The sequence below is a fragment of the Cygnus atratus genome, chromosome 3 (genome assembly GCF_013377495.2).
Source record: "Cygnus atratus isolate AKBS03 ecotype Queensland, Australia chromosome 3, CAtr_DNAZoo_HiC_assembly, whole genome shotgun sequence".
Lineage (NCBI taxonomy): Eukaryota > Metazoa > Chordata > Aves > Anseriformes > Anatidae > Cygnus > Cygnus atratus.
The window spans coordinates 81762310-81786520 of record NC_066364.1 but is presented as its reverse complement, the minus strand read 5'-3'; the positions used below and the strand labels follow the sequence as shown (position 1 = coordinate 81786520).

The 24211-nt window shown below is 36.8% G+C and overlaps 1 protein-coding gene across 1 annotated transcript in view; it reads right to left on the bottom strand.

The window, feature by feature from the left end:
• The window catches only part of FMN2 (formin 2), a 158860-nt gene extending 135452 nt beyond the window's left edge, over positions 1-23408 (bottom strand). The window contains exons 1-2 of the mRNA XM_035558836.1: positions 21845-23408; positions 4001-4167 (exon numbers count right to left, since the gene is read on the bottom strand). Coding sequence (XP_035414729.1) covers positions 4001-4167; positions 21845-23408 — 1731 coding nt within the window. The remainder of the gene's footprint in view (positions 1-4000; positions 4168-21844) is intronic.
• Between the last annotated feature and the right edge of the window lie 803 nt (positions 23409-24211).

Genomic DNA, 24211 nt, shown 5'->3' with positions numbered 1-24211 from the left:
ATACCACAGTCATTTTGGACTGACAGTTTCCCACAAAGCATTAATTTCTGACATACTATTCAGTCACATTCACTTTCATTTGAAACTTTAGAAGCACTTTCAAACAAGTCACAACTGTTAAAATGAGGAAAGAAACAGGCTACAGGTATTTAAAAGGCATGCAATTATTTGGAGAACACTCTTTGAATAGGCTTTCTTTAACCAATCTTTCTATAAGTTGTTTATTCACTTGCTTGGTGTTTTTTAATTTAATTTATTTTATAAAATACTAGCAGGAGAATGACAACACTAAAGATAGGCTGACAAGTAAGAGGTCATGACTTCCATGAGCCAATAACTAGCAGCCCCTCAAAGAGGGAGGAAACTATCAGAGTAAAATCATATTTCTAGAGAATGATTCTGCCATTGTATGTTTACTTAATCTTTATTATTATAAAAAGAGTAGGTAGGAAGAGCTATAGTTAAAGCTTCCACCGGTGCTTAACAGCAATCATTTTAAAAATCCCAACCTGTTTCTGTTACTTTCAGAGCTTTGCTCAGATTCTTCAGGCTAATTTTTTATTCTGGGTATCTGCCACAATCTGCTTCCTAGGAAATAACAATGGGTCTAGATAGAACATGGAAGTTTTCTCATAAGCTCTTACAAGAGTTCTCAACCTTCTATCCTTTGGGCTATAACTTAAAATTTGACAAAAAGGTCACTGATACTTCCGGAACATGCTATTTCTAATCATCATTAAGATCCATCCAAAATCCGACTAGGTTATAAATTTCTGAAAATTAGAGACCCTCCACAGCAAAAATTTCATGACAGCTGCTAATTCTCTGAAGATTTGTTTTCATTTGGTATTCTTTGGTCCTTCACTTTTAACATATACTAACAAAGTAAGCACTTTTAAGAAGAACTAATAAAGAAGTAAGCATCATTTTCATAAAGCATAACCTACACCAGAAATACAAGTGTTAAGAATTTTAAACTGGTTTCCAGAAGCCATTATAATACTAACCCAAAAAAGCAAGAGCTGTGAAAGTTGCCTTTACCCTTAATGAATTGTAAAATTGCAGTCAGACAGTGCAGAAGAGAAAAAAATAGGATCTAATGAGAAAATTAAAATAAGTTATATATATTTATTTAATGGGGTCCACACTAAAACTTGGAATGATATCTTGAGAGAAAGACAGACAGATCTTGGTGTGTTACTGACATCACAGGCAGAGGTTTGGACACACTTGCAGGACAGAGAGAACTAAAGGTGGCCACCGGGCATGAGTAATAAAGAAGATGAGAATATAATCAGAGTGTGTAATTGAAAACATTTCAAGCCAGCTGAGAGTTCAGCATTAGCCATGTTAAATTAAATTCACTGGAGGACATCCAGAAAAGGAGATCAGAGTGAAAGAAAAGGACTTTTAAATAATCTGTTTATATTCATCTCAGGCCATAAGCAATAGATCACAGAGTGAAAAAAACTTTCTGAATTATTTTCATAAACTGTAACCTAACTTTAGAAAAAAAAGACTATGGGACCACACTTAAGCAAAAGGGGAATCATGGATTTTATTCAACATGAAAAAAAATACTAAGTGAAAGCTCAGAAATGCACGTGATCAGTCACAAAAGGAGAAAAGAAGAGGTCCAAATAAGGATTTCAGTGAAGAAAAAAAAGGTTGGCAATCCAGCAAAAAAAACATGCTGAAGGAGTGACCTAAGAAGCTTTATAAGAACCAGACTAAGACAAAAATCAAAACAGCCACGCGTAACTTTAAGGAATAAGCAATCACCAGAGCTGGATGCAGCAGGGAAGGAGGACAGCGAAGCGGCAGATAAACCTGCCTCTGACCAGGACAGGGTTACAAGAGCTTTGAGGACAGCAGTTTCAGCTGAGCGAAAAGGACACCAGCCAAACTGGAGGTGATCCAGCATGGAACTACAGGCAATAGCTGTTAAGCGGCACGTCTGATGAACTCAGAGATGAAGGAAGAATATGGGACTGGCTGTGCTCCCAATTTTGGAATAAAGTCAAAGATGATATATCTCCTAATTCTAAATGGGTAAAACTTTAAATACTGCTTAAGGCTAGTCTAACTCCTCTGTCTTTGGAATCAACAGTTAGGTCAACATTAAAATCCTGTTCTAATAAGGTAAATGGACAGAAAAAAAGAATCAGAAAAAGAAAACTATGGACATTGAGAGAGAAGCAAGAGGGGACACAAGAGTCACATTTACATTTTAAAAAGAGTAATAAACATCATCATGAGAACATTTTTTCCACAATAATTGTTTCATTTTCTTACATGACACTTGGCATTTATTTTCTGTAAGATATTTTATTTACTCACTCTATGAAGCAAGATAACCTAGGAGAAGACAAACTTTTAAATTCTCAGCTATGAGTTTATACTGCAGGTTCTAAAAATCTTCACCCTTACAGGGCTTGTAATGAATAAACAGGTTGGAGTTCCTGTACTATGGGTACCAACGCTGAAGAAGAAACATATTCCCAAATTAAGCAGTAGCAGATCTCACATTTGTGTCCTGTGAAATGCATCTATGGATCACAGGGTTCAAGGCACATATATGCTCCTTTGAAGAGGGATACATTGTTAGTCGCATACACATGCGCAAGGCTTTATGCAACTTCTCACATTGTTTCACAGGAACATCATCTATTTAGGGCACTTGTACAGAAAACACAGGATTTGTGGCTTACCAATACCCCAACTCAAATTGAGATCACTGGTAAGCCAGAAGCATCTTAAACTACTGATGCAGTGTTTACATGGCTGTAGGCTAAACTACTGTTTCTTTTCAGACAGTCCATCCTGTTAAATACGGTCAATGAAAGATGACTATAATAATTCTCTCAGATAAAGCATTGTATAATAGTTAACTTCTGCTTCTTTCCAAATTTTTACTTTAATAAAAATCTATTTATAAGTGAGGAGAAACTTTTTTGAATACAACACTTATAAAAAAAATCTCCGAAGGAGATGAGATTAATTAAAATATATGATAAAACCAAGAGAACTGAAAACATTGCTACAATGTTTAAACAAACTGAAAAATAAGAAACGTCTTTTCCTATAACTTTGAGTATTTATTGGAGTATGTAAGAGGAAACTTTCAGATGGGTAGTGATTTTAAGGTGCCTGAATAACATCAGTATAGCCATACTCCATTTTTCATATTTTCCAATTAATTTAGAAAAAGTTTGAAAATACTTTAAAAACACCCTTAAAACACACACACACAGATTGAATGTTGTCTGAGTGATTTTGTAGGAAAACTAGGTTATCTAGGAAAGCTTGTTTGTTTTAAGAATTTATCCAGACACACTTATTCTACACATTCCCTTTACCAGCTGCATTACGCTATTCTTCAACAAAGATGAGAAAGATCTCAAAAGTTAAGAAGTTCTCTTATATCAAAACATTTACTATTTCTAAGCAAGCTTCATTTCCACGTGTAAAGTAGAAATGATCTTAAGTGTACCAGTAAACTATTAAGTAGATTAGTTAACATTTGTACATTATTTTGAAGTCATTTAATGAAAAAAACCTTCAGTCACATAAACCAGTACAAAGAATGGTTAAAGCTAAAATTTTAGTGTCAAGGATCACATAAATAAGTTCACTGTAAAACTTCAATGGTTGTACAGTATCGCACAATAGAATCACATCCTAATGTTTAATTCATTATCCAAGGGGAAGGAACAGCATGTTAGGCGATGTCTACAACACAATCTCTTCTAAAGTTTTGTAACTGTATGCAAATGCCACCAATAACAGCACTATGGTCAGATAGCCCAAAGGCACAGATAACAATGTAGCTGGAATGCCAATAAATTTGTACTGTCTCTGCTTGATTTTGTATCAAAAGTTTTTCAGAGGAAAATAAAAGTTATCTAGCACAGATGTGTCATTTGGGTTCTGTAAACATTTGTGACACACTTGTTCCTCTTTGAAAAACAGAAAAAAAGAAAACTTTTCCAGTACTTACATCAAATGTGGGTGTGCTTTGCTGGGCACTCTGATTACATGGCTCTCTGAAGCAATCAGTGAATGGAAGTAAGAGACCCATTGCAATAATACGAGAACATAGTTTTTCTGCTTCTTCTTGCGGTGCATTTTCCTGCTGGCTGAAGAGCTTTTCCAGCAGAGTTCGTCCTGCCAAGGTGATGACATATATCAATAAGAATTTGTAGCTATCTATGGGATACAAAAATTTAAGGTGTTATAATGCTTATTGAAAATCTCAACAAATATTAGAAATAAAGTGAAAGTGAAATGAAGTGAAAAAAAAGAATTATGGAGAAAAGCAACTGACAATAAATCTTTAATACAAAATAGTTTTACAGAATCATTTGGACTGACTGTAGCCTGATTATTTAGGACACTAAAGAAAACATACATTGAGCTGGCTGCACCATGGAGTGGGAACAAAAAGCACAATTTGCTAGTGAAACATCAAGTACTTATTTATATTATACAATTATCCTGATGGGAAAAATGAGGTATTACCAAGAAATGAAGTAACTTTTTCCAAGGGTGTCACACAAAGTTATTAGAGAATCAAGGCTCCCAGCTCTTGGAATGAGCCTTTGTTTTTTTGAATCAGAGTGATCATAGTCTTTAAGAAATTGTGCTCCAGTTCTGTGGAGAAGCTCTCAATAGAAGATCAACAAAAACAACATCAAAAAGAAACTCTGATAACTACTCTGCTTAAAATGACATTTAATACAGCTCCAGAGCAGCAGAATGCTCCAAGCTAAAATGCATTGCCACAAGCAGCAACACAGATTTCAGAGAAGTAAAACTTGAAGAGTCAGAAGGGCGATCCATTCCTATTACAGGGCCAGATTTCACAATCAAAGTGTTTTCATTGTTATCTGACCAGAACATGAAAGGAGGGCATATTAGAGAAGACAATGCTAGAGGTCTGAAAGAACTTCAAACTGTGTGAAGTTCGCCAGAAAGAAACTAAAAAGAATTAGTTGTATACACAGGCTGGAGTAAAATCTACATTGTAAGAATACTAAATTGCTTGATTAAGCTCTAAAATGTCAGAAGATGCCAAAGTTCAGATTTACGGGATATAAAAAAAAAAGAGAGATGAAATAGACCTACTGGAATAGAAAAAGCAGAGGGAGTAATAAAGTTAATTTCATGGTTTAGTATGAACTAGCTGGGAATACAATTTGTACCTAAATCAGTTTCTATAGTTTGTTTTTTCCACTCACTCATTAGAAGCCAAAGTTATTTTCCAGAAAAAAAAACACACTACATTAAGAAAGTAATTTAGTGTCATTTAAACCAATAACAACAATACTGCTTTTCATGTACAAATTTAAGATTTCTTTTCAAATGTTGACTTTATTCAAAATGTAAAATTTCCCAGGCCTTTTTGAACATACAAAAAAAGAGATGATTTTAAAACATCTGGATGTGATTTGAAAAGGATATTGTAAGTGACATTTAGCCCGAAGTTTCTGCATTATTTTAACTTCGCATGGCAATACAGCCTAAAATTAAAAATACAATAAAATGTTAGAAGTTATTTCTAAGATTTTCCTCTCCATATCTAAAGATCTGATAATTCTGAATTATTAGTCCAAGTTTCCTAGCCTTTCATTAGACACAATGCACTAAGCCAGGGGATAGGTCTGTAAGAGACAGAAGTTTTGCTATGTTCTGATCAACTTGCTGATTAATTTGTGCGTTCCTTGGTTTCCCCACCTATAAGGTGAATTACTTATTCAACATATCCCTCTATTTATTTATCTAAAGACAGCACAGATGTTAAATCTTCAAAGTCCCCTTTAATTAATTTAATTAATTGAAGAGAGGTTTTCCTACCAGCTGATACGCACTGTGAGTTTTTAATATCAATTTACATAAACTTGCGGCAATACACAGCAACCACCTACATGAAGGGGCAACAGTATGAAACCATGGAAATGAAGCACAAATAGGGAGCTACCTGCTGACATTTTGGTTATTTGTTTCAGTAATCATTCTTTGGAGCTGTACTTGCAAATGTTTAGTGGTGCTGTTAAAAATGTAAACAGCATTTTGTTTCTGCAGAATCATATTCAAGAAAGGGGTAAATTTAATTTAAAAAAGCTACTACCCTTTTACTGCAATAAATGAGTTCTACTACATATAAATAGTGACATTTAGCTATATCAGCAAGTTGTAGAAAAAATAAGACCCCAAGACTGGTATCAGTCACACAAGGGCACTAACAGGCAGCATTTCTGCTTCAATTTCTGTAGCAAAGCACATCAAAGTCCAACAATGCAGAAAGTTGTCTAGTTAAAACAGAGACTACAATTGATGAAGATGAATGGCAAAGTTGATACTTTACATTATATAATTGTTTCTTTTGTGCATTTTAAATTATATATAAAATATAATAAAATGTATGTGCCAGAGTTATTGCCCTTTGCTCACAAAAAAAAAGTATGCAAGAACACTACACATTTCTTTATGTTATATTAAATATACCAAAGTCATGTATTGCATTGTAATTTCTGACTTGATTATCTTTACAGGTGTTTCAACATTTAAATGATTCTTTAAAAATGATAGTGTTCTCCCGGATGTACAGCAGCATACTCCCCCTCACCCCACACACATACCTGCCTGCCTTCTGCTTTAAGCTACCGAAAAAGAATAATATCCATAAAATTACAAAACAGGAAATTCAGCCTTTTTTCTCAATCTACCCATCCTTTCTCTAATTTCTAAGAAGTCTTGCTCAAGATCAGATACTTTGCTCTTTGTTGAGTATTTTAGTTGCTATTTACTCAGTTTAATTTGTATAGTGGTTATTAACTGTTGCCTTTTAACAGGCAAAAACAAGGTCTTTCAAAAATAGTTTAGTGTTAAGACAATATAGAGTAAGCAGGTGTAAAAAGTATCATTGATGCTCTTCATTTCTTGTATATTTCAGGTGCAGACGGTCAGAATGACAAAAGTAATGCAGAGCAGCATTCTCTCCAGTGTATTATCAGTATTGGAATAAGGAGGGTATGGAAACTTATTTAATGATATTAGCTAGCACTTTTTAATCTAAAAGAATCAACCATTTAATTCTGGATAACTTCAGTATCATTAAGCTGTCCTTTGCAACAAATACACATTGAATAAAAATGATTTATTTATTTTAAGACAAAGGTAATAATGTTCTAATAAAGCTGTGTTGTAACACTATCTGCTCCTTGCAATGGTTGTGGAGACCTGAGGACAGAGACAGAACTTGAAATTAAATAAATATATTTAGCTAATTCTTTTAACACATTTTACCAAATGCAAGCTGAAACATTTAATTTTCAGTGCATACAGAAATGGCTTCTCTGTGAACAGCTGTGGGAAAAAAAATCCCTGTATCAACATGTTATAAATTTAAAGCACTTCATAATCAATATAATTAAAATGGAAGGTTAAGCCACTGAAGTTGTGTTTTTTGTTTTTTTTTCTAACTAACTACAGCTTGTTATCAAATTGAATGGTCATTACAAGTGTCAGAACCCCTCATCGAACATAGAAAACAGCCAAAGCTTTAAAAAGACAATATGTTTTTCCTCAAAATGGGGTGAGGAAACAAACCCTACCAAAAGAAAGAGTAATATTTTGAAATACTGAAGTGCTTTCTCCACAAAGCAGCATCACATCATGCTGCTTCATGGATGGATGGATGAAGTTGCTGCACTACAGCAGCTCCAGAGAGGGCTGAGGCTACTTTACATAGGAGGATGACATACAAAAGCCACTGCCAACCAATAATTAGTTCCTCACTTGTTAAGCTGGTATTCCTTTCAACTACTTTCAGGCAAAAGCCATAGTTGTCACTGCAGCAGAGGCATTCCACCTCCATAGTCCTCGGTGGCCCATGGAGACTGGTGGGCTCCCATGCCTTGCCACCACCTGACCCTACGTGCTCCTGCATTTGTGTCAGAGCAACCATATGAAAGATGCTTGTGAAGCAGAAGAGGTTGCATGCATGATTTTGATTCACGGAAGATAAAGATTTTTGTGGAGGTACAGCAAAAAATATTTCCTTTAACACTGGACTTTGCAGGCATTTAACCACTTTTGTTTGGAACTAGAACTGGTTTGCCAGTGTCCTATCTACACACATTTGGAACTAATTCAAATTAAAATGACTTTTCGTCTACACACGTGAAATTGAAAACACCAACTACATAGTGTTAATCCCCAAATCTATACCTTAAACAGCAAAAAAAAAAAGTCACAACCATATTCAAAACATAGGCTAAATTCCAGACAACTTCAACAGCAATATTTTCAGCTAAGATTTTTCATCTTTAGTCTATAAATAGAATGCAACAAAACCAGCCTTTTCCTCAGACAATAATAATCACCTCATATTCATAATTTACATGAGGTAATATATAAACATCTAAACATGTTCTCAGCAGGTGCAGATGGCAACAAAAAATGGAATAACTAAATGATTAATGATTTCATGATTATCAAATAATTAGCTGATTTCTGTTACTGGGATTTAAATGCACTGGTAAAGAAATTTCTCTGGGTTACTTTCACGTGCCATGAAAATATTAAAGGGCAAAGATCTCTCAGCAGACATTTTTCTAAAAGGTTAAATAATTCCAATTTTATTTTTTTTTCACCTAAAATCCCAGGTCATGATATTCCTGGAGCCCATTCTTAACTTTTACCTCAAGTATTAGTTGGGGGGGGGAGGGGGGAGGGCATGGCTCTTTGTTAGCTTTTTGAATTAGGTACAAGAACTGCTGCAAAGTTTCAGCCTCAGGTCAAATCAATATTCTGAGAATCTTGCCAAGACCCTTCATCAAACAAAAAGAACAGAAGTGTGATTTTTTAGGAGCTTAGAGATAACAAAATCGCAGTAAGGGAAAAAAGTAAGGGACAAAAAGACTCCTTCCCCCCTCCCATCTTACAAAGGCTTACACAATTAATTAAGGAAAAGAATGAGAACATGAAATTAATCTTGGAAGTATCAGGTACTCTGGCTTCCTATGGATATTTTGTGGAACTTTTGCTGCCATGGCTCAGCTTCCATTTTCCCTTTCTCCTCCACCTCCATGTCATCTGCTGCTTCCTCTCATTCCTCCTAGGATGAAGCACTACGACCTTGTCATCTCCTGTGTGACATTACAGTTCTTCATTCTATTACTGAGACTTAACACTGTTTATCTAAAACACCTTTGGCAACAATTATGGAACAAGTTATTCATCAGAGAATGAAAACTCATGAGGTCCAGTATGGTTCCCATTCCTCTTTGAAAAATGCAGATATTTGCAATTCCTGAATGTTCATTTTCAACTTCAGATTTACTACAACCGTATCTACTCAACTGTGTGGTGAAGGAAGAAAGGAAGTCTGCCATCTACCTAAAGTCAATCTACAAACATTACTATTACAAATAAAAATAAGATACTATAAAATATCAGATATGTAATGACTACAATGATTTCATACAACCACCCCAGGCAGTGCCACAAGCGCAGGTTCTTCCTTGCCTGGAGAGGTGTCCGTGTGTATGCTTTACACCTCCATGCAAAGGACAGCAACTGCTGCTGCCAGCACCAATAACCCGAACCACCTTGTCTGCCGTCACCTTGACAGAGAGTCACTTCTGATGGGAGACGATGCCTGGTTTAGAAGAAAATATATTTGGTCTTTCTATTACAGTTACTTGATATTTCAGGGCACCTTTTTTTCCTCCTCAAGCAGACACCAAAAAATAAGTATCCACACTACTCTGAGATGTGGGGTTGCCTTAGACTGGGCTGCCTACACAGCTATTGAATGCTGAAGGTGCCTTCAGTGTGGTCCACAGGGAGACATGGCAGATCCTGACTCAATGAATGCACTTTACAGCTTTCTTCCTATCTGGTCTGCTTAGACAACCAAACAGCATGCAAAAAAATCCTTAAGAGCAAACAAAATAGTCGCAGACATACTAGAAAACCCACACTTGCCTGCACTGAGGCTCTGCACCAGAACAGAACTTGCAATTTTTCTCTGAGGAGCGTGTTATTATAACCTCACTTTTATCTTTGAAGATGTGGCTCTTATTCTTATGCTGCATTTGCAAAAGCCTGGGAGCACAGCTGCCAGTGAGCACAAGTGGAGCCTAACAATCAAATTGCATTATATTCCAAAAGCTCCCCCTTCTGCCGGTCTCATGCGATTCCCTTTTCTCACCAGCTACGCCACACTTTCACCATTAGCAGAGCAGCTGCATCAGCAAATCTTAACCTATGCAGGCTGGAGACAGGCTTTCCGTTTTAATTTCTCCCAAAGAGAAGTGAATGACTTCAGTGTAACAAATCCTGAAAGCCCTATTCAGAATCATGTCAAGGGTGACTCATGCACATACTGCTTATATCTTCGAAAACCCAAATCAGTTTGATTTTTTTCCCCAGCTTACTCCTCCTCCCCGCCCCCACTTTAGCAAGATCAGAAACACTCACACAGCAAAGCTTTTTCATAAGCTTTGAAGCAAAAAGTACCATAGGCCTTGCTCTATTTTGGGGACTTAGGAGAGGAAAAAAGGAAAAGGAAAAGGAAAAAGGGAGAGACAAAATGGTGTATATCCATTTTGTGTATGTTTTCTACTAGTCTTACAAAATATTAAAAGACCACTGTAGTCTTATGTTTTTTCAATTCACAAAAGATTACAATTGCAAACATAGCTCTAGATATTAAAGAAAAATAGGGAAAAAGAAAAGCTGATTTTTACAGCATTCAAAAACTAGGAAATTTTTGCTCCTCTCTCTCAAAATCATTTTTTCTGTCCAATTTTTTATGTCTCTTTTTATAAATACACTAACATCAAGGTCATAACTTAGGCCTAAATCATCTGACAAAACACTGAGCTGTGCAGTGTCAAATGTTTCCCTGAATGCTGGAAGAGGAGAAACATGTCAGACAGAAAAATACTGCAAAGACTTCCACAGTGGCTGGTAAGTGAACTACATGTAATTTTTTTAATACCTCACAATACAAGTTTTAGTCATCATATTTCCCTAAACTGCAAAGTAAAATCTTGCTGAATAATTTCCTAGGGGCGAAAGCATCTCACTTCATTTTCACCTTTCTCCTGTTTTAATATACTTTCCTAGGTCTCAGATACACAAGGCACAAAATGACTACTATTTCACACACAAAAATTAATATTTCAATGATTAAAAGTATTACACTTATTTAATACTTCCCTTTCATTTCTTAATATTTTCAAATTTCAAAGTAGTTTTCCAGCTAAAGGGTAGCAGTCAGCCTAAATACAACGTACAATGTGACTGCTGAGAAAGAAGAGGCTTTCAGAGGTACACGGTGAACCTGGGGAATGAATGAACTGGAAACTGGTAACCTAGCCATTTCTTACTCTCTTCAAATAATAAGCCCAAGAACTGCACAAATGCATATTAAATATATATTTGCATTAAAAATATCAAATTAATTTAGTGTCTTGCTTTCCTGAAACCTGACCTGAAAGATTATGCCCACTATTCTGGGATTAGAGAACTCATTTATTATACTTTTTCACTGCAGAGCTTCTAATCCTCTGCCGACTTAGATTGGGAAATTGTTCCAGATCTCTCATCCTGTGAGGGGTTTTGTTTTTGTTTTTAAGGGGGACTGAATTTGCATTGACAGATACTTTCTTTAAGCAACGTGAGCTTTGCTAAACAAAACATTGAAAACCAACAAGCAACAGGTCTGCACACACAACATGATTTTGTAACAACAACAGAAAATCCTTCCAAAAGAAATAAATACAAAATAAAATGCATCATGAATTAGTTTCCAGAAAACTCAAACCTTAATAATTTAATAATTACAAAACTTGTCAAGGTCTAGAGTTATTGTACAAATTCCTGTCACTGTTATTAAGATATATTTCATTTCACTTTTATTCTCAGTGTAATAGCCAGTATCTGCATGTTTCCAAGGGGGGAAAAAAGCAATGGTAATATATTGATTTCTTTATATTTTTATATAGGTTTGTTATATTTATGTCTTTTAGCATTTAGAAAGTTACCAAAGTCAGGGATGCACGGAAATTCTTAAGAAGAGTATTCTTTCTTCCCTTGATATCCATCTAGACTTTCTGGCTCTGGTCACAGGGATGGTAGGAACTGAACCCCAAAATCATCTTAAATTTAGATAGACTTTCTGCTTTTGACTTTAAAGAGAATTCTAAGCGAACTAGGAAAAAGACAAATATCAACACTGTTCTCCTCCTTCCAGTTTTTAATGCCTGCCTGCACACAGTTCAACATAATTTCAAAGTCAGAAATATATATTTATTAAATTCTACTAAGGAATACATTTATTGATGGATCGATAACATTCATAGACTCGTAAACAACTGTAATAAAGCTACAAATTATTACTTCCACTTCTGCCAATCCTGTATCACAGTAAACATTATGCTTTACTTGCGTCAAGTTCTCTGAGTCTCTTGGCATCTCAGTCCCCACCTTTCTTGACACTGTCCTCTCTTAGCATCCTCTGGACTGTTAAAATTTTTACTTGAAAAATCTTGATTTGTTCTGAGTTGGATCTACAATGTACCAACCCCTGTGCAATTCAATCAAGTACTTTTTTTTGTGTGTGTGTGTACAAGATTGTGTACTGGATTGTGTACAAGAGCTTGAAGATGGTTGTATCACCGAGTTTTCAACTCACTCAACTAGAACAAGCAGCCCATTGCAGAAAGAAAAGCATGTAATACCAGCAGCTTCAAGTGTTCAAGGCACCCCCAAAAACACCACGTGTAGAACACGTGTGTGCTCCCTTCAGGGAGCATGGGTACAAGCTGGAGCTGACAAGGGAATCCTGCTTTTGCTGCCACCTCCAGGGCCATCATAGCACAGGAGAGGCAGAAGTGGCACCTCAAACAAACATCAATGAAATACTTTCAGGCCCTGACAGAAACATTTGACGTCTGCCAAAATCTGAAAATGAGATTCCACAAAAATAAAGATGACAAGGAAAGTTGCCCCAGAAAGGGGCTACAAAGCAGAGGTAGCTTTGTAAAAAAAAAAAAAAAAAAAAAAACAAAAACCCACTGATCTCATTGTTGATCCATCATGTCCCATGATAGAACTAAGCATCTTTAAAAAGCTTGTTCTACTTGGGCTCGCTAAGAGACATGAAAACACTACCAATTTCAGCATAACATCCATGGTCTATTAAAAGATTAACTTAACCCTATGCTATACTTGTACTGATCATACTAGAAAAGAGACAAAGCAATCTTAAATCAAGAACTGGTTAACGCAGACCTTGGTCCTGGTGAATGAACTCCTGGAACAGCCCATCTGATATCAGCCCATCTCCTAACTTTGAAATTTGGGTTTTAATACAGAAAGACAAGAGTTTACTGAAAATTTCCATTGGTGATGAAAAGGTCGAGTTCTGCAAGTGCTAAGGTCAGAAGTCTGCTCTACTCCCGCAGTAACTATGCAATGAAATTCCACTGCCTGACCAAGCGTATCATAGCCCTAGGTAGAACTGGGCCAAAATGGATTTGTTCCCCTGTGGTGGAAGAGAAGATACATGACAGCATCCCTTGTCAAAGCCAACAGTAATTTTCACCTTTGGATAAGTGATTTGCAATATTCTGTTTTGTACAAAACCCAGATTAATCCCTTTCTACCACTTTTGCATTGCCTAGAAAACAGCTATGCATAAAAAAAAGTCTTATTGATCTTTGTTGAAATGAGGCTGTACTTTGTTCTATTTTACTTTACCTTCTTATCGAGTAGCCAACAATATCTTACAATTTCTTTCTTCAAGTTTCATTCCAAAGCCTTGCTTGTTGCCGCAGCCAAACTGAAGAGGACTGAAATAGCCTGGATCATTTGCAATAACAACATAATACTTTTTCTAAAAAGCAGGTATTAAAAACTTTGCTACCACCAGAGCTTTAAAATGTAAAAGTATTTGTGATGGTCTGTAACATTTTTTTCTGAACCATTGCAAATTAGCAAGTCTCTTAAGCACTCCATATTTCTAGCTTGAGCATTAAGCTCCTTAAGATTTTGCTTTCACAGTGGCAAAGTTTTTATATCTTTCTCCCACTCTGCTTTTTCCAATAATGCATATGTATTACAGCATAAATTGAGACAAAGTATTAACTAGGCTTTTATATATGATAATAAAGGATAAGGTACAAAGGTAAGGATATCATCTTACATTTCAATAGGTATATTTGATTATGAAGGTAGTGAATGGTAAGAGTATTTTTTACATGCCACTAAATGACTTTCAGAAGCTGATTTTTTTTTTAAGTAACAAACAATTCCCCAGCTACAATGCAACAGTGATACACAGTACAAAATACCTTTCTAAAAATACAAAAAAAGATTCACGCTCCCACACCATTATATTGCTTGTCTCCTTTCACTTTCATTTCTTTTCAATTTCTAACACATTATTATTGAAGATTACAGAAGTACATTACTAAAACTTCCCTAATTTCAGAGTGGTTTATATTAAAACAGAATCTGTGTGTGTCTGTCTACCAAATGTTTTAGGTATCATTTGCATCTTTGGCAACTTCCAGACTGTATTTTCCAGGTGCTTAGGTTCCTCTCAGCAAGTATTTAATTCTGTCCATTTTTACCCTTTTAGTTTCTGTGGTGATTTGCAACGCGAAGTTGGTATTCTGTGCCAGGTTCTCCCAGGCTGCTGGAAAGCCACATTTGTCTGACTCTCTAAACTGAGAAGCACCTCTGATGTTTTTTTGGGCAGCTATTTCTAACTGCTTCTTTTGTCAGTCCAAACTGATACACACAGCATGATGTTCTTTATGACCCAATTTAATAAAACTACTCGATTCCCAATTGTTCCACGTTTCATTTGGCATTTAATTGCATCTGGCCCAACTCTACCTTAGAAGTAAATTAAAGTATTTGCACAAGCAGCTACAGGTCACAAAACACAACTGAGCTGGACCAGCAAGCCTCTGAAGTGGGACACACAACAAATTTCTTTCAACCTAGCTATGATAGTCGCCAATGTGCCTTAGCTTTCTTTCTCTACAGGACCATATGCACCCAAAGTCTAATCTCCTCCAACTAGAACAGCTGCTGACTTTTTATATTTATACAATGTTTAATAGGTTTGTTTATTTGCTTTTTTAAGTTAGGTACAAAGAAAAAAACACTCTGCTAAGATGAAGAAACGGAACAAGCAAAAAGTTAGTTATGTTCCATGAAAAATAAATATATATATATATGCATGCCTATTTGTGCCATATTTGCGCCATATTCTATGTTCCTTGAGACTTCATCCAAATAAACTTAAGCCCATCTCCCTCACTGTAAGTACATCTTTATGTTCTTTCACTGATGTAATCAAATATTTCCCTCAGCCATTTCTCAGCATACTATATTGACTTGGCTCTTTGCATGACAAAAAAAAAAGTGTTTAGATACACACCCTCTATTGTGAATGCAATGTTTTGGGTTTGTGTTTTTCTTTCTTCCTTTCCTTAATTTTTTTTCTAAATGAAAACCACTTCTGCTCCATGACTGTTAGCAGATGTTAATGTAGTTAATTATCGTGTTACTGCAGTATTGACTTCTTTTGTGCAGTGATTTTTTCCTTATCGGTGCAAGGAAGAGGGAAGGATACAACAGCTATTTTTCCCCTGGTATACGCTACTTATTATGCATCTTCACGGGACATCTGAGACAGATCTTGGCTTCAAATGAACTCTAGAATCAAAGCTACCCCCTGTAATTACTTCCACAATGGATTTATCTATGCTTCCTCCTGATTCAAATTCACACCAGGTTCAGAGCTCTGGCACTCCTGATAAATTTCATATAAATCTTAAGACTGAACAATTCATATTTTTACTGCCAAAAAAGAACATCTCAATGGCAAGTCTCATTTCTTACTAAGCTTTCCTGCCGCTATTTAGCTGTATATGTCAAGACACCAAAATCACTAAGGTCCCAAGCATTTCTGTGTCCTCTGAATTTATATATTTCTATTTAGTTTCTTCCATAATAGGATTTACTATTACTGTGATGACATGTATGCACAATCTCATTACCACTGCATCTTACCTTTGCAAAATAGCTAACTGATTTAATGTGTTATATCGTATATATACCTACAGATAAAATAGGTCATGTTCTGTATTCATCTGAGAATAATGCAAAGTTTTGCATCAGAAAACACAGCCCACCTTCTATTCATGGTCAGGGAACTGAGCCGTTTCCATTAACATGAAGGAAATTTATCCTCATCAGCAGTAACATGAAAATAAAATGAGAAATTGTCATTTTGTACTCAATGTAACGCAGACCATCTCCTTGTCCCTAACTTCCTCCACATGAACAGCAACGTAGGAATGCAGGGAGTTGCTGCTGCTCAGAGGCATGAGTGAGGTGACAGCGTCAAGCCCTCACACATCCTTTCATCACCTTCTTTGCACAATGTCTGCTTCAGCCCTGTATTCCTTGCATTAAATCACCTCATCTCTACAAGAAGATAAATCGTATGCATAAAGGTAAGTTTCCAGAAACCGTCATATTCCACATGACCAGTATAGAATTACGCTTTTAAATGTGCCTGAAAATAGTCAAAGCCACAGCCATAAAATCACCCACACATATATGCTTTATCACTACTCTTCCTTACATAAGTTCACATTTTGACAGGAGTAGTTTATAAGGAATACTCTTGGCCATATCCTGAGCTTGGTTAAACTAGAGTGCAAACAAAATACCTAGGCTAATTGGTATTTTCACATTTTCTGTCACTGTGATTCACATCAGCACTTGATCCCTCATAATGCAGGCAGCCTAAAATATTCCTAGGGGTGCTTTTCAATGCCAAGTTTATTTTTGTTTTTCAGACACCACAATGTAGAGAAAAAGGTGAGGCCTGCTTTAAGGCGTAAATAGGCCTGCTTTAAGCAGGTTTTACACAAAAGAACCTACATACTTTTTAAAAAGCCAAACATCTGGACACCACCAATCCAGCACCCTCCAAAAGAAAACAAAGCACAATTAGATCCAAGAAACGTATTCAAACTTGAATTCCATATAGCTACTCATACTGGAAGAATCCCTTGCTCTTTTCACATAACTGAAGCCACCGAAACATACAATGTCCTTCATGACTGGTTCTAGCCATCTCCTCTGTGGGATGACTATAACACTGGTGCTAAGCCTCAGATCCAAGCAGAGCTGCATGGACCTTCAGCTACAAACTGTTCTTTCTCCCTTTCCCCAAAAGAGATCAGCAGGCAACCAAGAAAACACATCTTTAGCTGAGGTGCGAGCCAGGCTGCCCATCAGACCTCAGACTCCAGCAGAGGTTGCCCGAGAGATGCAGTCACCCAGCCCCATGACCAAAACCTGTTACTTCCAACGACGCTCCAGATAAAGATCAAAGCATTAATCATAAGACTATCAAAACAACACTGTGGCAGCCCCGCATTCCAGTGACATTACTCACATTGCTCTGATTCCCATATCGCAGTGCTGGCACAGTAACATTAAAGCTGCTTATCAGCACTCAGCAGTTTTTCCATAATGAACTGCAGCCCATTTTCAAGCACTTTTTATGGTAGCTGGACTGGATTTTTGTACCTTTTTTTTTTCCCCCCCTCTCTCCAGGCTTGAGTTTTCTAGGCAAAAAGAAGAGGAGCTTTTCCTCTAGATGTTTAATGGCAACGCTCAGTAGAGTATGTGATCGTACATCACATGAAGGGATGTTCTTGGGCAGTTAGGAAGAGGGTACATTGTCCCGCCATCGGATAAAAGACGCATTTGTATTACTGCTAAAAAACATCATCAGTGAAAGAGTAAACTGTAAATAGCCTTACATAATAGTTGCATGATAAGTGTTCTTCTCAGCATGCTGATAAATACAAATCCATATTGTGTAACATCACATGCATCAGAATACAAAAAAAAAAACTTACAAAAGCATCTAAAAAGATCTACTCTGTCTCAGACACAAGCTTTCATTCTAGTTTTTCAAGTTTTCACATACTTATCTTTACTAAGACCTTTGCAGGAGCTTGCAGACAATGTACTGGAGCTGCAAGTGGGTGTAGATGACATTAGCACTCTGCAGCAGTGACATAAAGTGGCCTTTGTGAGAAGCAGGCTTGCATTCCATGGAAATCAGAGAGAGGCCATGAGCACGCAAGCATGGGATTGACTTCAGGTTTTGTTTTTATGGTAACTCAGATTTTTTGTTTGCTTCCTGTTTACAGCTAAAGTTAAGACACATATGAAACTGTGAAAAGAAATTTAATGATAAATGGGCAGTTTGAAATAGATTCACACAGCAAATGCGTTACAATCAGCCAACAGAGATTAGAAAGGGCATAGGTTTGTTTTGATAGAGTTTAATTACAGCCCGGGGTAGCTGATTGAACTCTTACTTTCAGTTTATGTAACAGACCCTTCCTATCTGCTTTGCAATCACTGCAACTCAAATTAGTGCAAGGATAAACTCCTTTCACTTAACTGAGCCTATTAGCTCTTCTATTTCAGTTATGTGAATGTTTGGAAACATTTTTCATTTCCCACCATGACACTGTCTTGACGTTAGCAAATATCATTCATTGCCACATCCTGAAGTAAAAGAGCCAACCCTTATACATTCAGGTTCAGCTTGTGTCCTCCTGGGACCACAACATGAAACCTGTGGCTCCACTGCACATCAGGTAATCTAGAACTTGTAATTACTGTCACTGCAATTTCAAATACAGCTGTCCTCATCAAAAAAGAAAGATCTGCTGCCTTAATTACAAAATGCCCATAAATTTGTTCACACCACATTCTTCGCCATTGTATCAAATTCAATTCAAAATACTGTACTGTACTTATTTCTCACATAAATCAAAATAAAAATATTAATTAGAGGCAAAGTTAGAAAAGCTTTTTTTTTTTTTTTTTTTGGCAAGCTGTATTCTTTGTTTCTCCCCCTAAAATTCAAACAGGACTATTTTTTTAATTGATACATTCATATTTACAATTCCAGTTGTTGGTTTCCATCTACATTTCACATTGAAGAAGCTTTAGTTCATATGGATCACTGTGAAAACCAAATGGCACACAGCCAAACTATAATGTTGTGCCAAAGTAGGCCAGTCATCTGCATAGAATTTGCTGTCATTAAAATCAATGACTGAAGCGTTATGGAATATTTTATGTTATTCTAGTTATAAATGCAAAACCAACATTGCAGTCACTGCACAGCAAGATGGGATTTTGTGCTCCAGGCAAGAAGCTAACATATCCACACACACATTTATATATATATATACATACACACACACACACACACATATATATATATATAAAGCATTCTTTATAATTCCTTATTACAATCAGGCTTTTAGAAATAAACATAGAAATCACCACATTGATGCATGTGATGCATGCAATTAAAACACAACAATTTTCCAAAACAATATTTACATTGCCAGGAAATTATTTCTGTAATTGTTGCTATGCAGACAGGTTTAAATAAAAAGACTTTCCTGCTCTTACAGCAATGACAGCCAGCTTGTGGGAATATAAATGTTCAGTTTAGTTTCCCTTTTCCTTGCACGGTAGTTATTATTTGTGTATTCCTGATAATTTTCAACTTATAAATATATTTTATAAAAAACAGAAGACCAACCAAAAATAGAGATGAAGTGTTATCATGTCATTTCCAATTCCCTCATTTCAAGCTACTCTGCATGAACTGAAAGGTGTAATTGTCCTCTGCCTGTAAAGACAGCTGGCATATACATGCAAATGAGGGTCACAGTAATTTCCATAAGAGACAGAACTACTGTTGCATTGGACAGCGGTCCCTTCACAATAACAGTAGAACTGTTGGTGGGATAAGAGAAAACAAAACAAAAAAATACTTCAATAACAGGTAAATCAAAAATTTGTAAGGAAAGATGAAGAAGCTTGTTTCCTAGAAAATAAGGTTTTAAAAGTAACTGTCCATTAAATTTGCCAAAAAAAATATTTTTCCTCATAGCAACACCATAAAGCTGAGTCTAATTACTGGTGACGCAATTTAATTTGATTTGCACTTTGTTTGTAAGTTGTATATATATTGATAGTAAAAAAAAAAGTGGGTTTTACACACCAAAAACTTGAAAGTAGAGATCACCTCCAGTTGCAAAACTTTAAATAGGAATGTTTGAAATTAAATCTAAGTAAATGGGTGGAAGGAATTTAAAACACAAAAAGGATTCAGCTCGCTTTGGAGAGGGCTGGCTCCCCTGAGAGGGGAGGCTTTTTGTGTGACGTTGGGGATTTCTATTCAAGACAACTGAAAACTGAAAGTATTCTTGTGATTTTAATTGACAAATGTTTTACCTGAGTATTTTGAACTCATGGAGTTTGTTGCTGTGAAAAAAGCCACTAATTCTAATTTCTGTTTCCAGGCAGGTTCATTCACTAGTAATATTTTGATGTCAATTAGAGCATAACGTGTACAGAGAAAGTGAATGCAAGTGACTACAAGTTATATATATAATTTTTTAATCTGTATTATAAGATAGTCTTCTCATAATGAATAGTTGTTGATAGCTCAATTGTTTTCTTGTATGTGATTTTTAAATCATGTAATTGTTCCCTTCATAAATGATACTAATTTATTTTTCATAAAAGCACAAAAAGATTCTCACTATTTTTTGCAAATAGCTCTGATACATATGTAGTTACTGTGTTCACACATCTAGAACAGACCCATTCAAAACAAACCTGGACAGTGATTATTGATTCAGCTGCTTTAATCTTACAACTGATATTTGCATTGAATATGTATTCTTAGCGTTACAGTTTTCTTAAGTGAAAAATTAATGGAATATGTTGCTGAATTTCCTGTGTATACATACTTCATATTTGACAGATGTGACAGAGGCCTCTTCTATTTGTCAATGCCTTAGCTTTTACAAAAAAAATGCAGATAGAGAAAAGAGGAAAAACAAAAGCAAGCAAATGAACAACAACAAAAAACCCACAGTGCAGGACAACATAATCTATGCACAGTATTTCATTTTTAGACTACATTTCTAGGCCTTTTTGACAGGATGCAAGCTGCCTAACAGACAAGGTAAAAGAATGCCTTCCTGAATGAGTCACATGATGCAGCCTGAACAGCAGCCAGCCAGAACTACCAAAATCTACTCTACACTGTTTCCCTTCTCTTCTCCATTTTATGCTGCCTTTTGAAGCCATTAACATTTTTTTTCCTCCTCCTTTTTCTCTTCTGAAGGAGAAATTGGTTCTTTTCTGTAGTGGTGTTCATCTGTGCTTGCATGTCTTTTTCTTTTTTGTACTAAGTGAAACCTCATCATTGCCTCAGTCTAATACCAGATGCAGCTCCCAAATATTTACAGCATATCAGAATTATTACAGTATATCTTGTGCCTAGCACAAGAAAAGCCTGAACAGGCTCACAGTTACAGAAAGCTTCATCTCCGAAAGACTCATTTAAGCAGAGAGCTAGTCTGCTTCAAATAATGCATCTCTTAGCATTTTCCAACAAGAACACTTTTAAGGCATCCAGCCTTTTCCAACAGGATGCAGACAAAGAAGAGTAAAAAGAAAAACTTCAAAGAGTTAGGCACTTCCTTTACTGGCTGACACTGAATACAGAAAAGCTATTCTCATTAATAAAATGTGAATGTGGTTGTAAGGTTAGGCCTTCCATTTTAAAACTGTCAGTTCAAGTAAAGACAACAGTACATGCAAACGACTGAATTCAAGTATTTTAAATATATTTCAAAGATTCTCTCTCTCAAAAAAAAAAAACTTAATACATGTCACTCACCTGAAAAGACATTGGGAAATGTCTCTGCAGAAGCCTGCACCCCTGAGGACTTTCTTGAATGAGTCAAAGGCACTCTTTCTGTTTGAAATTTCTCTCTAAACCCCTTGTGCTCCAAGTAGCCCACAGAGCCCACCTTCTGTGTTATCTCATATTTGTGATTAGATACCTCTTCTGTCCAGTCTGCTGAACGGCTAAACAAACCTGCCAAACTAGCAGACCTCTGCTTCTTGATTGGGACTTTTTCCTTTTTGTGGAAAGACTCCTGCCTCCTTGTAAAAAGCGGGCTCTGGGATGGGGAGGGAGAAGGTGAATGGTTGGGAGAACTCAGTTGCCTAGTTGTAGTTTTGATGTAACAAGGATTAATTAGATAGGGCTTAAAGCATCGGGAACCAAGCATCGGGCTGCCTGCTGTCCCCTCAGAGGACAAAATGCCATCTTTCATTTCTGTAGATAAACCATTATGCAGGTCCTCTTGACTGTCTGACAGAGTATGTTTCCCTTCCTGAGTCTCAGCAGCATGATCATGGCCTGCATCTGAAATACCATCCTCTGTTACTGAACCTTGCAAATCAATAGCCTGCACTTCAGCAATTTTAGTCTCAGAATCTGCTACTGAGGTTGGAGAACGTAGCGTGAAGCTGTGGGTTTCAGACCCATTTTCTACCGCAGTTCTGTTTAAATCATCTTCTAGTTCACCAGCTACAGCGTCCACTCCAGCAGCGAGCTGTTCCTGTTCCTCGATCAATAGCTTACATTCTTGTTTTTCAAATAAGCCGTTACCAGGAGAGCCTGTTCCATTTACCGCTTCTTTCAGTTCACGTTCAGTTGCACAGGAGACGGGAACATTTTCCGCAATTTCAGATACTGCTGGAAAAGCCTTCACAGTGTCTGGGCTACTCTCTTTGTCAGTGGTAGTTATTGAAAGAAACCGTTCAAAATCCAAGGGGGCTGCTTGAGAATTAGCCATGTGTCGGCCCATTGTTTTGGTGACAAGGTCCTCAGTTCCAACGTTAATTGCCCCCTGCTGCTGCTGCAGTCTAATAGCTTGCTGGATATCAGAAAGCAAATCCTCTTGTTCTGTGGCTGAATGGAAACTGTATATATCCGTATCGGAGCCAGAGCTGGTCCTTTGTCCATCCTGTGTCTCTGCAGCAGCTGGGACGGTTTCATTTCTGATTTCAAAATGTTCAGCATCTGTGTCTGAGAGGCCCCCTTCATCCGCAGAGATGCTTATATCTGGAGTTTTAGTAACAATTGAATGAGTACTGTCCAGCTCTCCAGTCTGCAAGGCCTGGCTTTCCAAAACATCCTCCCTTGAACTACTATTCCCATCTTTAGCCTTGGACAGATTTTTTCTGATCCTCAAATTTGAAAATACTGAGGCTCTTGAGTCCGACTTACTCTTCTTTTTAGCAGATTCACTTCCTTTTGCATGCTTCCCCAGTCCCCTTCTGCTTCCCGATACCTTCTTTGTGCCATCTGTATCCTTCGGCCCAGAGGCATCCTCTCCTCCTTCATGCACATCACCTGTATTTTTCCTTAGCTTCCCATCTTGATTCCCCATGATTTTTCGCAGTACAACACCTTCGGTAATCAAGCCATGCTCCCGGTTTTCTTTCCTTTGGCCTGCCGGCAAGATCCCCTCTAGCAACCCAGGTTTGTTTTCAGGCGGTGGTGATGCAAGTGAAGCAAATGCTTGCTGTGCCTCTCTCCCATCTGCTAGAGCTGCCTTTTTGCATAATGTGCTGCTTGCACTGGGCTCCGCTGGGACATGCTCAGTACAGCACTGCGAGCTGCAGACAGCTCCTTCCAATGGCTGCTGCTCACAGAGCCGCCTGCTCTCTGGGCTTCTGCTGCACTCCTGTTTCTTTAGGAAAGATTCTGTGAAAAGTATCTCCTTTATAAAAGTCACTTCTTTTTCCACGGTTTTTATTGCCTGCATTGCAAGCTCAGTGTGTCACCAAATCATTCAAATCATTTATAATTTCAGGACTTCAATGTTCACATTCCTGGAGGGGGAAGGAAAAAAAAAGTTAAAGAAGGGTACTTTAATTATTCCACAATTGTTCAAATGAATAAACTAATAACTTTGGAAAGAGAAATATTATAATTATTCAATAATTTATAAGGTGCTTAAGCATATGCTACTTTGACAGATGACACAGTACCTCTGGTGATTTACATGTTTACTTTTTAAAGGCCACCAAAACATGATAAATAATTTTAAAAGGAGAATCACTCTGAAAGTAGATAGAATAAAAATAATAAACAAAGAGTTCTTTCCACAGTTTTAAAGAGCTGCACTTAAAATTCAATGCATCGTGGTAATTACATTATAAAAAGCCTCCCACAATTTGTATTCCGAGA